Source organism: Callithrix jacchus, chromosome 7 (genome assembly GCF_049354715.1).
Source record: "Callithrix jacchus isolate 240 chromosome 7, calJac240_pri, whole genome shotgun sequence".
Classification (NCBI taxonomy): Eukaryota; Metazoa; Chordata; class Mammalia; order Primates; family Cebidae; genus Callithrix; species Callithrix jacchus.
The window spans coordinates 37,135,031-37,152,750 of record NC_133508.1 but is presented as its reverse complement, the minus strand read 5'-3'; the positions used below and the strand labels follow the sequence as shown (position 1 = coordinate 37,152,750).

Below are 17,720 nucleotides of genomic sequence, written 5' to 3'. Positions count from 1 at the left end.
ATCTGATCCTTATGATGGTTTTTTTTTCCCTTATACTGCAGGAAAATGCTACAAGTGAATATCACCACAGTATGTATTCTTTTATTAACATAGCTTCATTAGGATGTAGTTGACACGCAACCCAATTCACCCATTTAAAGTGGGTGATTCAGTGTTTTTACTATATTTGTAGGCTATGCACCCATGTTACAATCTAATTTTAAAACCTCTTCATTCCTCCTCAAAGAAACCTCATTAGTAGACACCCCTCTGTTTTTCCCAACTTTGCACCCCTGGTTCTAAGCAGCCCTAATGTACTTCTTGTTTCTATATACAGTGCCTTTCTGTATTAACTGGTTCTTAAGGTGACTGTTTCATGTTGATGAAGTTGCCCTAGCTAGAAGGCCAAGGCTCTTTCATTTCTTTCTGCCCCTCTCCTTTTCCTTCATTCAACACCAGGAGAATAGTCCAGCAGCAGCTCAGTCCATGCTTGTGAACCACCCAGCTCCATCATGCCAGCCCCTCCATACACACATTCCCCAAAGCTCCTTGTGAGATTCCTCAGCAGCACCAATGCACTGACTGTCACTCTGTGTTCTTTTAGGTCCTGTTGAGGTCCTACAGGACCTCATCTTAGAAGACATTGAAGACGATGAGATGCCCCCTTTATGTGGTAAGATGCATTTCTTTGTCCTGAAGAGAAATTTTTATTTCTGGGGCCTCTGGAATATCAAGTGAATATCATTTTTGACTGCCATTGTGAATCAGACCTGTTATCATGGACTCTAGTGACCAGTCAGTGGAGTTTCTTACCAACTGAGGCCTGATTGACCATGTCAGTCAATAGATGGCATAACTTACAGTATGGTCGTGGGCATATTTCTCAGTAGCAACATATTCTTCTTGAAAAATTATTTGGTATTTGCCAGCTGACATGGCCACTTGCTAAATTTTCAAAACACCCCACTGTCTTTTCCAGAAGCATCTTCTATGCTTCATTTGGGGGCCAGTGACTTGTGGTTTTCTAATGTCACCATGTGAAAAGACCTGCACCAGCAGCACCCAGCATGATATGATGCTTACAATGTTTTGTGTCTTTTTCTCGTTGCAGGACATGACAGCCCCAAATGACCTCCGTAAGTATTCTTTTTCTTTTAAATTGCTTTATTGTCACACAGTTGACATGCAAAACAATTCACTTATTTAAAGTGGGCGATGTAGTGTTTTTACTATATTTACAGGGTTGTGCAGCCATTGTCGCAATCTAAGTTTAGAATCTTTTCATTCCCCCTCAGAGAAACCCTATAGTCATTAGTAGTCACTTCTCTTTTTTCCCAAGGCCCACATCCTGGCCCTCGGCAACCACTAAGCTACTTTCTGTTTCTCTAGATTTGCCTTCTCTGGCAATTTCTTTTTTAATTTAAATTTGAGTTTAATTATTGAGATACATGTGCAGGATATGCAGCTTTGTTACATAGCTAAAAGTGTGGCATGGTTTGCTGCACCTGTCAACCCATCACCTAGGTATTAAGCCCCACATACATTAGCTTTTTATTCTGATGTTCTCCTGTCCACTTTTCCCACAGTGTGTATTGTTCCCTCTCTAACATTGTACATATTCTAATATCACTTTCTTCCTAATGACAAATCTAAGTGATAAGTCGGGGGATTTTTTTGCCTGCTTTTGTCTGGAGAACCTCCCTAGTTTCAGGTTCCTGATAGGTGTGAGGATCTTGGGTGTGCTGTGAGAAACAGATGTCTCCATGAAGAACTCAGCTCTGAGACAGGAGAATCTCCATCATGCCCTATTGATGCTACTGTTGAAATAGGTTTTTGTTTCCTTCTGAAAACCTTCACACACAGAGAGCCAAGGTAGCTGCTTTAAGTCATGATGAATGTCAAGTTGACCACATGATGGGTTGAGGGTTTTTTTTGGAGCATTCATTCTGTGGAGATGCATTGCTTTTCAGTAAAATTTGATTGTCCTGTATGTGTATTTTCCCAATGGAACAAAAGAATGAAACTGTTTGATTGTGCAATGTCACTTGTTCACCCCAGAAGTGATTTTTCTCATGACCAGATTGTCCTAGACATCTTTAATCTCTAGATGAAGCTTCCCATTGGTGCTGCAGGGGCGCTGCTGTGTGTGAGTCAAGGAAAATATCAGTGTTACCAACATTGAGGTTCTCAGAATTCATGGACACCTGCTTAGTGGGCTCCATGGGAGAGAGCAAGGGAGAGCCTCGTGCTAGACCTGAAGGGGAACAGATTTAGAGGATCAGAGGGGAAACAATGAGGACATTTGGGACATTGTTTTTCTTTTTTTTTTCTTATTTTTTTATTGCATTTTAGGTTTTGGGGTACATGTGCAGAACATGCAATACAGTTGCATAGGTACACACATGGCAGTGTGTTCTGTTTGCTTTCACCCCTTCACCCACATTTGGTGTTTCTCCCCAGGCTATCCCTCCCCACCTCCCCCTCCCACTGGCCCTCCCCTTTTCCCCGCAATAGACCCCAGTGTTTAGTACTCCCCTTTCTGTGTCCATGTGTTCTCATTTTTCATCACCCGCCTATGAGTGAGAATATGCAGAGTTTCATTTTCTGTTCTTGTGTCAGTTTGCTGAGAATGATGTTCTCCAGATTCATCCATGTCCCTACAAATGACACGAACTCATTTCTGATTGCTGCATAATATTCCATGGTGTATATGTGCCACATTTTCCCAATCCAGTCTATCATCAATGGGCATTTGGGTTGATTCCAGGTCTTTGCTATTGTAAACAGTGCTGCAATGAACATTCGTGTTCATGTGTCCTTGTAGTAGAATGATTTATAGTCCTTTAGGTATATACCCAGTAATGGGATTGCTGGGTCAAATGGAATTTCTATTTCTAAGGCCTTGAGGAATCGCCACACCGTCTTCCACAATGGTTGGACTAATTTACACTCCCACCAACAGTGTAAAAGTGTTCCTTTTTCTCCACATCCTCTCCAGCATCTGTTGTCTCCAGATTTTTTAATGATTGCCATTCTAACTGGCGTGAGATGGTATCTCAATGTGGTTTTGATTTGCATCTCTCTGATGACCAGTGATGATGAGCATTTTTTCATATGATTGTTGGCCTCATATATGTCTTCTTTCATAAAGTGTCGGTTTATATCCTTTGCCCACTTTTGAATGGGCTTGTAAATCTGTTTGAGTTCTTTGTAAATTCTGGATATCAGCCCTTTGTCAGATGGGTAAACTGCAAAAATGTTTTCCCATTCTGTTGGTTGCCGATTCACTCTAGTGACTGTTTCTTTTGCCGTGCAGAAGCTGTGGAGTTTGATTAGGTCCCATTTGTCTATTTTGGCTTTTGTTGCCAATGCTTTTGGTGTTTTGTTCATGAAGTCCTTGCCTACTCCTATGTCCTGGATAGTTTTGCCTAGATTTCCTTCTAGGGTTTTTATCGTGCCAGGTCTTATGTTTAAGTCTTTAATCCATCTGGAGTTAATTTTAGTGTAAGGTGTCAGGAAGGGGTCCAGTTTCTGCTTTCTGCACATGGCTAGCCAGTTTTCCCAACACCATTTGTTAAACATGGAATCCTTGCCCCATTGCTTGTTTTTGTCAGGTTTATCAAAGATTGTATAGTTGTAGATATGTTGTGTTGCCTCCGGTGCCTCTGTTTTGTTGCATTGGTCTATATCTCTGTTTTGGTACCAGTACCATGCTGTTTTGATTACTGTAGCCTTGTAGTATAGTTTGAAATCCAGTAGTGTGATGCCCCCCGCTGTGTTCTTTTTGCTTAGAATTGATTTGGCTATGCGGGCTCTCTTTTGGTACTTGGATGGAAGATTGGGACATTGTTAAAAGAGAATGTCAAGGCTGCAATGTTAGGGGCATCAGTTCAGCATCATCACCAGGGCCCAGGCAGGATATGAGACCCCTTCTGGGGAGGAATGAGTAGGACTTTGCTTTCCTCTCTGTCGAAAGCTTGGTGTGAACATCACCCTAAATATTTGAGAAAGGAGCTTCCTTCCTAACCTATGTCTTCTCCATCTCTTTGTGCGATGATGGCAATGATACCAGCAGAGTGTCATTGCAGAGAGGCAGAACAGGAATCAGGTCCCCATTTTTCTGACACAGAACAGACAGGACACGAGTCAGTAGGAATGGACCTCAGGGTCAGACCAGACACAGAGAGGTCCCAGGCCTGATCTTCCTGGGGCTGAGACAGACAAGTTTTTATTTTTCACCTCTTCTGGAAATCTTTTGAGGAATGATTCTTCAGTAGACCCTGTTGGCCAGGGGTCTTCTGGCCCAGAAATGCTTTTCAACTGGACAGAGTCTTCCAGCTCTTGACCTGGGCAACTGCAGTGCTCCAAAGTATCAGGGCAGGTGGGAAGGGACATGAGTTCCAATGCAGGGTGATCTCAGCAAAGGGCTGGGGACTGATCCCAGACTCCAGGTCATCCTTGCAACTCTTCTGTGCAGTCCATAACATCTCAGTTTCCACTTATTTTGGAGATGGTTTAAAATCTTCTGTCTCAAAGTCTGAGTCTTCCCACAGGTGAATAGAGGAACCCTGGCTATCGGTATTTACTAGCAGGGCAGTGACTGTGCTTTCCTCATTTGTCCTAACCCCAGAGTTCAGTCGTGGGATGGACACTTTAGGCCCCATGGATGTTTTAACGACCACACCCCTGGGATGAGCTCTAGGTCCCTGGGCTGGGATCTAGTGCAGGTGTGGAAAGGTTTTCTTCTCAGCCTGTTCAGCCTGTTGAGCCACACACTCATCCTGGAGCCTGCCCAGCTTCTGAGTCAGGGTCTCTGGAGATGAGGGTGAGCTCCTGAGGACAGTGAGACACCCCCACCCCTCTGCTCCTGCTGCCCTGATCTAGTCTAGACAGGGTGTGCAGGGCCATGCTCTTCCACTGAGTGCAAGCGCATCCCTGCTGGAATCCCTCTTGACCTGGATGTTGTCCTCACTGTCATATCCTCAGCCCCACACAGTGACAGGCCCTTGTGCATATGCCCAGGAAGTAACCGTAAATGTGTGGTAGGATCAGAGTAGCAAATGATTCTGCAAAAAACACCAGGAGAGGGGAGTCAGGTCTTCCTCATGTCTGGATCTCTGGAGCCATCCCATCTAGTGTGCTTCTCAGTCATATACATGCCTCTTCATAGTTAAATAAACAAATATATACAATGAAATACTCAAAACCTCATCACAACAGCCACCATGCAATGGCCCAGCAGCTGTACATCAGAGAGCATTTCCATCCCCACAGAATGCTGTCTTGCATGTATTTTGTGAGCCTGGCCCAGGGTCTGATTGTTGGACTCATGTCACTCAAAGCGTGCACATCAAAGTTGGGATCTCAGGTTTGTGGGATTGGAGGTGAGACCTATAATGGGCCAGTGGAAGGAAAAATGGAAAGGTGATTCCTTCAGCTTCTCTTTCTTACTTGAAGGCTGGAAAGTGTAAGCAATGCCTTGTTGAAGACCTCTGGCTCCACAGAGCCTAGAGAGAGTCTGAGAACATGGAGGAAAGCTCAGGGTGATCTGGTGTAATCCAGTGTGACCTCACCTGGAGTAGGAGAGTGGGAGAGTCACTCTGAAATAACTTCTTGCTGAGATTTGTGTCTCTAAAGATTGGCCAGTGGACACCATCCATGAGGAAAGCTGCAGTAGGACAATTTCTGCAGGTAGAACATTATACCCTAGGCCGGGTGCAGTGGCTCAGGCCATTAATCCCAGCACTTTGGGAGGCTGAGGTGGGCGGATCACAAGGTCAAGATATCAAGACCATCCTGGGCAACATGGTGAAACTCCGTCTCTACTAAAGCTACAAAAATTAGCTGAGCATGGTGGTGTGTGCCTGTAGTCCCAGCTACTCAGGAGGCTGAGGCAGGAGAATTGCTTGAAACCAGGAGGCAGATGTTGCAGTCAGCTGAGATTCCACCACTGTACTCCAGCCTAGTGCCTGGTGAGCAAGACTCTGTCTCAAACAAACAAAAACAAAAATGATACCCTAGGAGTATTTCTGGGAGCTGTTGGGTTACACCTGTAGCTTTGGAACCTAGGAAGGGGGCTATGAAGCCAGAACCAAAAAAAAAATAGCTGTAGAGGTCTGACTTATGTCTGTTGTATTTTAATAAGATAGAGATGAGAGGATGTATGTCCATGGGCTTTGTGGGCTGCTTTTGTAACCATCGTTTCTTGCTCTGGTATTTAATGATACTTTTCCCAGGAGACCAGTTTTTCCTGCCTATGTCACAGCAAACATCTAAGCCTTGCTTTTTGATTGGTTGATATCTTTTGGGAATTGGGAATGCGAGAGTATTATTAGGTCTTGGCATTTTCTAAGATGAAAGATATCTGGTGAAACTCCCTCATGGTACTATTTGAACATAGTTGTTTCTCTGAGATGGTCTCAGAATCTTCAGTCCCACACTCCATATGCCACACCCAGCAAAGCTCCCTGAGTTACGGTCTCCAGCCACCAGAGTACTGACTTTTACCTGTCTCCCTCCAGCTCCTCCTGAGGATTGCAGGAGCATCACTTCTGAGGATGATGGCGAGGTAAGAACCCCCTTTTCTGTTCTCTAAAGAATGCCCTGTCAGATGGGGATTGGAGAGGGAGAGCATCAGAATAAATAGCTAATGGATGCAGGGCTTAAACCTAGGTGATGGGTTGATACATGCAGCAAAGCACCATAGCACATGTTTACCTGTGTAATAAACCTGCACAGTCCTGCACATGCATCCTGGAACCTTAACTTTAAAAGAAAACAAAATGAAAAGAGAATTGTTTCTTTTCTGATTTCTTTCTTTCTGTTAATTGTGATAATCTGAGAAGGCACATTATGTCTGACTTGTCCAATTCTCTTTTTGGGGTTGGAATTCAATGGGAGTGTCTTCCTATCAGATACGTGATATATTAGAATGTTTTTAGATGACAGCATTCATTATCAATTGTAATGCAGAGGAATTTCTTCAACACCAGTTTTCCTCTTTGGTTTAGGCATGGTGTGTTTGCCAATGTAAATCAACTTCTAGATAAATTCTGTGGGAAAAGGTCTTGTCTTTTCCACAGGTGTCCTCTATTCTAGCATGTTTGATTCTTGGCCTTTGACTTAACCATTGTCTTACAACTAGTTTCCTGAAGTCATCAAGAGACTGACAGATCTGTGGGAGTGGGGGTGGGGGTGCAGAAGAATTAATCCTATCCTCATAGCATCTTCTTTTGTATAATTGCAGAGTTCATCACTTGCTATTTATAGTATGTACCCGGAAGTAGCTCACTTGCTGTGGAACAAACTTGCTGGTTTTAATATGTAGAAACCTGATTCTGGGTTCTGGTTAAAGAATATTGGGGGTCTAGTGAGAGCAAATAATTTTGCAAGTGTATAACTATGATCAGAGGGACTGTATGAATGCATGTGAATCCAGAGGACCAGCCAGGGGTTGTTATGTGAGCCGACGTGGCTTCAGCTGGAATAGAAGTGAGTTCACCTCTCTGACTTACTCTGCTATTGGTGGTTCTAAAGAGTGGATTCTGGAAAATCTCAACAGCAAAGAAGACACCTTTCCAGGTAGGCAACAAGATTACAGGTGGAATCTAATAAAGCAGGTTCCCAGGAGCCTTCAGCTTCTGCCTGCTGCTTGGGAGGCTGAGTGAGCATGTAGAAAGAGAAGAAAAAGAAAACATGGATGAAGTTTGTTCTTGTCAAGAGTTTAATGTCATAGTGGTGAGAAGTGTGAGTAACCTGTCTGTGATCACCTCTTCTTTTTTTTCTTGTGTCCCCTGTTCTTGCTTTATTATTTAAATATGGTCTTTCTGAGGATACCTCTTTTCTGCCTCTGCCACTGCAAAATGTTAAAGCTTTTGGTTTGGGACACAGTTCTGTCATGGCAGTTACTTTATCCTGGAGACAACAAGTCATCCACAGTGTGCCCAGATGCTTGGGAGAAATTGATCCTCACCTTCTGAACTGTTAGGTTTCATGGCAGCACATTCATTTGTCTGTTCTTGCTGTTTACTCCTGCTATCAAGGGCTCTCTCTGGGAATGGGGGACAGGATGAAGATTTGCTCTAGGGTCATTGCAAAGCTCCAGTGTCTTGTCAATGGAGGAAGAAGCACACCCTTGAGCACACTGCTCAATTTCATTATTTAAATGAGAATATGGAGTTTTACCATCATTTGTTAAAGAGGCCTTCGTTTTCCCATTGTGCATTCTCAGCACCTTTGTTGAAGATCAGTTGACTGTATGCATGCATTGAATTTTGGGCTCTCTATTCCATATCTCCAGTACTTACGGGTGCACCCATGCTAAGACCCTGCTTTCTGAATTTCTGTTTCTTTTCCTCACATAGATTTCAATCTCATGAATGCGTATCTTCCAACCCTACTCTTTTACAACATTATTATTATTTGAGACATATAAGAATTCAAAAAAAAAATGTTGGGTTATCTTTTCTATTTCTGCACAGATGGTTGTTACCAGTTTGATAGTAGTTGTGCGTCTTTGGATCATTTTGTAGTATTGTGTATTAGTCAGGGTTTGCTTTCCTGTCTGTGAATACAGGATGCCTTTTCATTTATTTGTACCTTCTCTACTTCATTTCAGTCACTTTCTGTTCTTACCAGGTTACGAGTATTTCATCTCATTGGTTAGATTCTAAGTATCTAATGATTTCACAGGTTATTATCCATGGAATTACATTTGTGATGTTGCTATTGGATTGTTGATATTGAGTGCATATTAACACAACTGCCGTTTGAATGTTAAGCTTGTACGCTGCAATTTTGCTGAACTCATTAGCATGAATAGCATTATTGTAGACTATCTCCGATTTTCCTTATGCAGAATGTGAAAGAAGTTCTCAGCTTCATACCTATCTTCTCAGGTATATTGTTACCCTGAAGGTCTATTTATATTCACCTACTGAATGGTGTCGTTCCAATTGATGTAGTAAGGTTGTTCAGGAAATACTTCACCTACTTATTCCATCATGTATAGTTTTAATTCTTTGGTCATGCTATTGTATGTTTATTATTTTTTCATAGAGTAAAATGCAGTATTTCTGATTAGATTCTGCATACCTGACTTCCCTCTTTGTGTTGACTGAAAGAATATAGGGACGTCTCTTGTGCTTCTGTCTTTCCACCATCAATTATTTTTTAAACTCTAGACTTCAGAATCTGAAGTGAATCTGGAATGTGGAAATGTGAAGGAAAACACACAAGAAAGAAACCTAATGTTGCTATTCCCATGGCTTTCCTCCTTTCATCACCCTAAATGTATATTTAGTTCACAGTATTTGAGAGCGTGTTACTTCTACTCATATCACAAGTTTTCCCAAATACATACTGATAATATCTGTGTCTAGGCCAGTTTACCTACCAAAACAGTTTTAAACATACTTTTGTGGATTATTTAAAATTCCCTATGTACAGAGATATGAATAATATGCTTTCACCCAACCTATTACCCTCCTCAGAAGGAAGGAATGCACAAATCAGGTCTCTCGTGACACTATCCAGAGCACTTTGCCAAGGCTAAGCTACGGTCATCTCCATAACTTGGCAACAGCCTCAGTTTGAGCCACTTTTCATTTAAGAGAAAGAAATCATACAGGATATGATATCACATGCTTGGAACCTTCCAATATGGTAGATAATTCTCCCCAAGTAAATTGGTGTTCATTCCATTTGACCAGGTCTCTGATGATTTTTTTATCAGGTCAGTGGCTCATTTTGTAGACAACATGCACTTAAAATTTTCTTTTTTTCAGAAGTAGCTACTGTATGGAATCAGGATGTCACCAAAAGCATTTTTGATACTCATATCTCATTCTTCTGTCCCAAGGTTAGAGTTAAGTTGAAATGACTATTTTTGGACAGAGCAGTTGTGCATTATGGCATCACCCCTGACTTGGGAGCTTATCTCTTGGGTTTGTATGCAGGTCTGGAATGTGTTAAGCTTTGAGATATCAAGCAAGTCAGTTCTTTTTTAATTTACCATTCTGAAGATCTACAATATACACTTTATTTTAATAAACCCGTTCAATCCTCACTACAGAGTTCACCTAAACAGTGATTGTTTACTATCCACACACTCCTTGGATGGAGAAACCGAAGGGCTAATGAATGTGTCCATGCTTTTAAGCCCCTAAAGGAAGGAGGCAAGATATGAACCTAGGGTTATAGCTCTAAAGCTGAATTGATAATGAATTGTGGAACTGCAGTTATTACCCTGAGGAGGATGGCTCTCAACCCTACTATCATGGGTAGCTGTAAGTTGGTTCCCTCACACATGAGTCTGCAGAGATCCCAAACACTGTCTATGATTCCAAGATGACTACAGCAGTCACGTGACTTAGGGCAGACAACAGAGAATGTAACTGCAGGATATGGCACAGCCATTTGTGTGAATACTACAGAGCTGCCCCAGATACCTCTGACAACAGGGTCAAGTGCACGTTCTGAATATTAGGAAGCAGTACTTAGAAATATTGAGAAACTTTTTTCAGTGCTGGGGACATTCCTCAGCAGTTGCCCCCAAACAAATAAGATGACTGAGATATTTTTGAGATAATTGAAAACTCTTATCACCACAAGACCTAGAAATGATCAAATTCTGCAAACTACATTCATTAGACACAATGACAACACAGCAAAAAAGCATAGGTATCCTCCATAGGCAATTACTCCACCTGCATGACAAAGGAAAGGTGGACTGAAGAAGGAACTATTTATATGATTAGCACTGGTTGTTTTATAGAGTATAATTTCAATGTTTCCAATTCTTCCATCATTGACTATAACAAAAGTTTGGTACGTAACTAAAATAGACTTGTTTTGCCTAGAATTGAATCCATCTGTTTGATCAACTTAGCTTTTATTCAAGGATTAAAAATTCTAAAAAACAGAAATGCAGCAACAGCCATTTATGTGACAGCCATTTCCCTTCATGTGAATTCATAAATGGAAAAATGTTCTTGGGACATAAATCACATAAACAAATATTGTTATTTCTGTTTGACACAATAAATCCCTAGTGTCCTCTTCTAAAAATTAAACCTCACTATGATTACACATTGCAAACCAAAAGGTTATCTAAAACCAGTCTCAATCAGTTTAGAATTTTAATTTGCCAAGGTTAAAGACATGCTAGTGACACAACCCCAGGAGGTCCTGAGTACACATATCCAAGGTGATCGGGCTACAGTTTGGTTTTTACATGTTTTAGGGAGACATAAGACATTAATACATGCAAAATGTCAATTTCTTCCGTTGAGAAAGACAGGACAACAGAAAGTGGGAGAAGGTCGGGGATCCAGGTCATAAGGAAGATTTCAAGATTTTTTGATTGTCACTTGGTTGGGTTTAAAAACCTGGAATCAATAGAAGAAAGTGGGTTCAGATAAGGGACTGGGTAGACCCAGGTTTTTATTATGCATCTTTAAAACTGATGCTAAATGTAGCACCAGCATGATTGGGTCCTACAGTACTGATGTAGTCTTGAATATGCTGTTGTTTAAAAGAGCTTCAAAATGTGTGAGAGGCAGAAAGGCCTCTTCCGTTGAACCTTAGTGTGCATTTGAATTTCCCTTTTTGGTTGACTCTTGTGTTGCTGCATGATGCCTCTAGTATGAGGCAGAGATCTTTTACCTGCTGCCCTCCCTTGCCAGCCCTCTTCCACCCAGAGGGACAGCCCAGCAGCAACTCAATCCATGCTTGATGATCACCCACCTCCATACCCCACATCCATCAAAGCTCCCTGAGTAACTCACAGCTACCAACGATCAGGGTGCTGAGCTTTCCTCTGTGTACTTCCAGTGTCTTCAAATGACCAGGTGAGCATGGTCAGACTCAGACCATGGACAGAGAAAGAAGATCTGGAGGAGGAAGACCTCTATGTAAGATTCCTTTTCTTTGTCTTTTAAAGAAATTTTGCTTTTGTGATTTCTTCTCAATTAATTTGGATATGAAAATTTGAAAATGTACATTATGTACAGTGTATGCAATTCTCTTTGTGGGGGTGAAATTCAGTGGGAATATTTTCACAACATGCAATACACTGGGAGGTTTTCAAATGACAGCATCCATTATCAGCTGTAATGCAGAGGCACTTTCCTAAACACATTTTCCTTGGATTAAGCCTTGTGTGTTTGCCCATTGAATCAACTTTAAAGATGAATTCTGTGAATAAAGACTTTATTTTTCCATAAGCATCCTCATGGTTTTGGGGATGTTGACCTATGGCTCAGCCATTGTGCCACTTCTTGTTTTCTACCCTTGCTGAGGGAATAACAGATCTATGTGAAGTGCACCACAGTCTCAGCCTCATAATGTTTTCTTTTGTATAATTGTGAAGAACATCCCAGGAAAGGGTGAAAAGTAAGTACCATGAAGTAACTCACATCCTGAGGGACCAACTTGCCACTTGAGTGTATAGAAACCTGATTCTGGGATCCCGCTGGCAAGGAGGATTGGGGATCTCCTGAGAGAAAGTGATTTGGCCAATATAGAACTTCAGCCAGAGAGGCTATAGGAAGGTTTATCAACTCAGAACAAAGACCAGGGAATGATGTGTGAGGCCGCATGGCTTTAGCTGCTGGAAGAGGAGTGGGTGAGTCACTCTTTCTAGTGACTTGTCCTGATGTTTTTGTTTCTAAAGGCTGGCTTCTGGGGAGTGTCTTCAAACTCAACGAAGATGACCCCCAAGGTAGGGAACTACTTTCCAGGTAGGACCTAATGGGAAAGCGTTCCTAAGAGTCTTCACCTTGAGGTTATCCTTGCTGCTTGAAGGGCTGAAGCAGGGGGTATGGAATCAGAAAGAAAATGAAAATTTGTACGCGGTTTGTTTTGCTCTTTTCAAAGTTTGTTGTCATAAAGGTTGGAACTGTGTCTCTGGGCTGTTAGGGTGCTGTGTTCATTAGAGATGATCTCTGCACTATGCCTGCTCTTTTCTGCCAAATGAAACATCAAAACCTTTGGTTTGGATTAATCAGCACTCCTTGGGATTATGCACAAGGGATGTAGGGCTGGGCATTGAGTGTTATCTGTAAGGGAAGGAAAGAATCTGGGAACATCTTTCTCACAGGCATTTACTTGAACTTAGAGAAAAAGCTCTGCTGTGTGCTAAGGGCAAATTGATAATCACCCTCTGAACTTTTAAGACTTGTTATAGCACGTTTATGTTTCTGTCCTCTCTGTGGGTTTAAAGGGATCTCCCAGGGGTGGGTGGCAGAGTGAATGTTCACTCTGGGCTCACTGGTACATCTCCAGTCTCCTGGGAAGGCAGAGGAGTCTGACCTTGAGCACATTTGTAGCCTCCACTTCCCACCCCTACCACAGATTCTGAGATGAGGCTTCTTTCTCTCCAGTTCCCTAATTTTTGGGGAAACCAGGAGTTCTTTCTCACAGAAGATGGCATTACACTATTTCCCGTGTTCAAAAATTAGGCTTCTGTTGTTCTCTAAGTTGATATTTATAAGTTAAGTTCTGGACCTTTTATTCACAGATTGCTAAAAGTTGTGCAGGAAACTCCATAGGATAAAATATGCTGATAGCACATAATTCTGTTCATGCTATGCTATGGATGACATTTTTATCTTTGGAGGATCCTCATTTTACATAAGATGCAAAACTAAGTGGGCACCCTCTATCCAGTCTGGGGCACTTCATTAAAGAACTGAGTTTGCTGCTGTCATTTGCTTTTCTTCATGAGACGTTTGAACCACCTAAATATTGCCAGCACCCTCTTTTGGGACCCTGACATCTGAGAGGGTGAGATGGCACAAGTGCAGACATCCCTGGTTCCTCCCTGAAGTTTCCCTCCTCCTTTAATTATCTTCTTCCTTAAGGGACCTGCTCTGACTGCTAATGACTTGTTTAGACCTCTCCAGGTTTGGACTGTCATACATAGAATAAGTCAATATGTGATTCTTGGTGTCTGGCTTTTTCCCTCACATTATGATTTGAAATTCATTCATGTTTGTAAGTGTAACTGGCTTTGGAATAATACTGACACTCATTTCTGTGAAGTAGATTGTTAGAAGGGAACATATCTTTTATTGTCATGAATAGTGCCAAATATTTTTCAAAATGGTGATGCTAATTCATGCCTCTGTAGCAGCATAGGTGAGGAGACATTTCTCCAAATTTTTGTACACTTTTAGTTTTATCTCTCCCTAAAAATTCTATCACTGTGGTTAGTCTTTCAATTGTATAACGTCTTACTTAAAATTTTTAACCAAAAATTTTGTTTTAATCTGATGATGCAGTCCAGTACGTTTGTGTACACCTATCTGACCCCAGCCATGTAAGTAATTCTTGATCAAAATGTCACTATACCACATGACTGTACTTGATAACAGCTGCTTAAGTTATTAAAATGTAAAGGATAACTGATATAAATTTGGGTCTTGGATACTATATGGTCACTTCTCTATGTTGCCTTTTTGAAGCATCACAATCACTTTGAGGCATAATTCGTTTGGTTCTATTCATTATACAGATGAGGAATGTGAGTCTCAGTTAAGTAAATTATTCACAGGACACACCCACAGCTGGATCTCTCTAACACCAAAGGCTAATCTGTAAACTAACATGCTGCACTGCCTGTAGTGGCAAAGTAGACTTGCCATAAAGTGAAGTTTGCTTCCACAGCTGGGCCTGTGAGCTTAACAGGGTTGCTGTTACCCATTGTTTTATGGGTTTGAGATTGGTGTTGCAGAAACCCAGATGGAGAAGCTCTTGGCTGAGGGAGTGAAAAATTACTGAAAGGATAGATGAGTGCATTTGAAGGATCATGCTTCCATAGAGCATGTTATTTAGCCTCTTGGAATAAAAACAGATACAATCAAACAGAATCACCCAGTCCTCAGTTGTACCATTCAGTAAGCATCAGCATGCCATGAAGTGTGCTCACCGCTGTGTTGTGGGGACATAAAATCTATCCCAGGCTTCTGTGGCCGCCCATTCTGTCCCATCCAATGAACCTCTCTCCTGTTCCATTGGTCTACATCTCTGTTTCGGTACCAGTACCATGCTGTTTTGATTACTGTAGCAGATGACTTAGTTTGTGATCAGGTTTTCAGTATTTATTGAGAGAAACAGACCCTTTTGCAAACAATCCACAGCACAACGTGCCCCTCATAAAGCTTTGTTTCTGTGTTGCAGGTAGTGCCGGTGTTCCATCGGAAGTGTGACTCTGGTAAGTATTCTGGAGTTATTGTCAAGAAAAAAAGCTGGTTTCAATGTGCAGTGCCACCCTGATTCTGGGATTGTGATGGGAATAAGCATAGTGAAAGTGATTTTTAGAAACCTGAGTTTCCCCAGGGAAAAATGGCCAAATTTTGAGGCAGCAGCTGTGCTCCCTTTTGGCTGGTACTGAGTTGGGTGCTTGAGGATTGTTGGTGTCTTGTGTGAAGCTGCATCATGTGATGTGAATGTGTGTGCTTCTGTGCAGGTGAGGCTGTGTGTTTTCTCAGGAGAGATATCCCATTTACACAGCCCATTCTCCAGTGTCCACTTTGAAAGAATAAAATCCAGCCCCACTCTACTCTGTCTGTACAGTGACTCCTCCACCCTCACCAGAGCCATCCCTGGGTCTGGTTTATTATCCTCACAGCTCAGGTGGAGAACCTGAAGGGCCAGGGAGTGGCCCCAGCTTCTGAGTTCCTGAATGAAAAAGTGAAAACAAAAATCCAGGAGTGTGGGCCAGTGCTGACACTGGCAACTACTGGCATGCTCTCAGTCGTGGGGTGTTCACCACTATGCAGGGAGTCCAGCATGCGTATATAAGCCCTAAGGAAGTCCCAGACACTGCCCATCATTATAAAGTGGCCTCCATGGTCACACAACCCAGGGCAGTTACAGGTACATCTCCCCACAGATCGGTGTAGTCATCAGTGTGAAAAGCACAAAGATCCCCAGGTGTTTGGGTGGGCTCACAGATCCTTTTTTGTTTAATTTTTAAGTTCAGGGGAACCTGTGCAGGATGAGCAGGTTTGGTACATACGTAAATGTGTGTCATGAGCGTTTGCTGTACAGGTTATTTCATTATCCACGTATTCAGCCTAATACCAGTTATTTTCCTGATCTTCCCCCTCCTCCCACCGTCCACCCTCCAGCAGACCCCAAGCTCACAAATTCTAAGAGGAGTGGGGGACCACACGGGCCAGTGCGGCCCACTTCAGTTGTGAAGTTAATTTGCTCAGCAGCTGGCCAAAGCAAATAAGCATCCATGATGTCTTTTAGTAGATGTAGTAGTATCTTCCCAAGCCCTAAAATGCTCAAACCCGGCCAGCTGAAAATGGTGAGGAGAGGGACAGGTAGGAACTCTCTGCAGCACTTGGTTGGTAGCCTGGTTTCCATCCCCTCATGGCAACTCTCTTGTGCATGCAGGTTAAAGACCCTCAGCCTCAACCCAAGCCTCCTTCATGAGGAGACTCTCACTATTGGCTGGCTACTGCAGCATATGGACACCAGCCAAAGTGAAACAAAACGTTGCTTTAAAACAAGTTATGTATTTATAATGTCCACTCATTGTTTCATAATCTCTGCTCTCTCTGTGTTTGTCTTCCTATTAATTTCGGATATTAATTTTGTGATTTCCCTTTTTTCTTGATAAATCTCAGTAATGACTTAGGTACTAGACTTTTCTTGAAAGCAACTGTTGGCTTTCATCCATGGCTGGGGCATCATCCACAGCTGAATCATCCATGGCTGGGACATCAGGGGCATCATCCACAGATGGGCATCATCCACAGCTGGGGCATCATCCACTGATAGGGCATCCATGCCTGGGGCATCCACTGCTGTGGCATCATCCACAGATGGGCATCATCCACTGCTGGGGCATCCATGCCTGGGGCATCATCCACTGCTGCAGCATCATCCACAGATGGGCATCATCCACAGCTGGGGCTTCATCCACAGATGGGCACCATCCACTGCTGGGGCATCATCCATGCCTGGAGCATCGTCCACTGCTGCAGCATCATCCATGCCTGGGGCATCGTCCATGCCTGGGGCATCATCCACTGCTGGGGCATCCACTTATGGGGCATCATCCACAGATGGGCATCATCCATGCCTGGGTCATCCACTGCTGGGGCTTCATGCATGCCTCTGGTAGCTCTGCAGGAAGGTTGCCCACCTCACCATTGCTTTCTCCAGGTTCCAGAGGCTTCCATTTAAAGGAGTGTCTCCCCACTCTGCCTCATCCGACACCAGCTTTCATGTACCTACTTGCTTTCTAAATGCTTTCTTCCACCTTCACATCATTGGATTCACGACTCTGGAAAATAGTCAAAAATTATAAAAAGGTGGGAGTGGGGGTGATCTGGAAATCCCTGCTATAATATTTTTAAAGAAATCTACTGGAAACTATGTTTTAAATAAAGCCATCCCTTCCTTAGCACTAGAATATCAAGCCATTCATGTTTTTAGCAGAACTTTGAGATATAATTCAAATGTTTTTTATATGAACATATATGTGTGTATGTGTATATATACAACTATATACATGTGTATATGTATATGCACACAGTTTTATATATATGCACATACACATATGTATACAGTTATGTATATGGTATATATATATATATATATATATATATATATATATATATACACACACATATGCATATCTGTATAGTTGTTTTAGGACACAAAAATACTGATCTTGAGAAAAAAGCATTGGTCTACATAAATATTGTAACTATCTGGCATAG

General features: G+C 42.3%; 1 protein-coding gene across 10 annotated transcripts in view; it reads left to right on the top strand.

The window, feature by feature from the left end:
- LOC118155310 (uncharacterized protein C22orf42-like) overlaps positions 1–17,404 on the top strand; it is a 37,422-nt gene extending 20,018 nt beyond the window's left edge. For 5 of the 10 annotated variants that reach the window (XM_078332962.1, XM_078332956.1, XM_078332965.1 and 2 more), the window contains 7 exons: positions 42–69; positions 584–652; positions 1,091–1,115; positions 6,501–6,547; positions 11,812–11,891; positions 12,653–15,193; positions 16,620–17,404. In XM_078332962.1, coding sequence (XP_078189088.1) covers positions 42–69; positions 584–652; positions 1,091–1,110 — 117 coding nt within the window. In that variant the 3' untranslated portion in view covers positions 1,111–1,115; positions 6,501–6,547; positions 11,812–11,891; positions 12,653–15,193; positions 16,620–17,404. Of the gene's footprint in view, positions 1–41; positions 70–583; positions 653–1,090; positions 1,116–6,500; positions 6,548–7,225; positions 7,561–11,811; positions 11,892–12,652; positions 15,194–16,619 lie in introns of those variants that run through there. The other 5 variants (XM_078332957.1, XM_078332966.1, XM_078332960.1 and 2 more) reach the window with 5 other exon arrangements.
- The last annotated feature ends 316 nt before the right edge of the window (positions 17,405–17,720 follow it).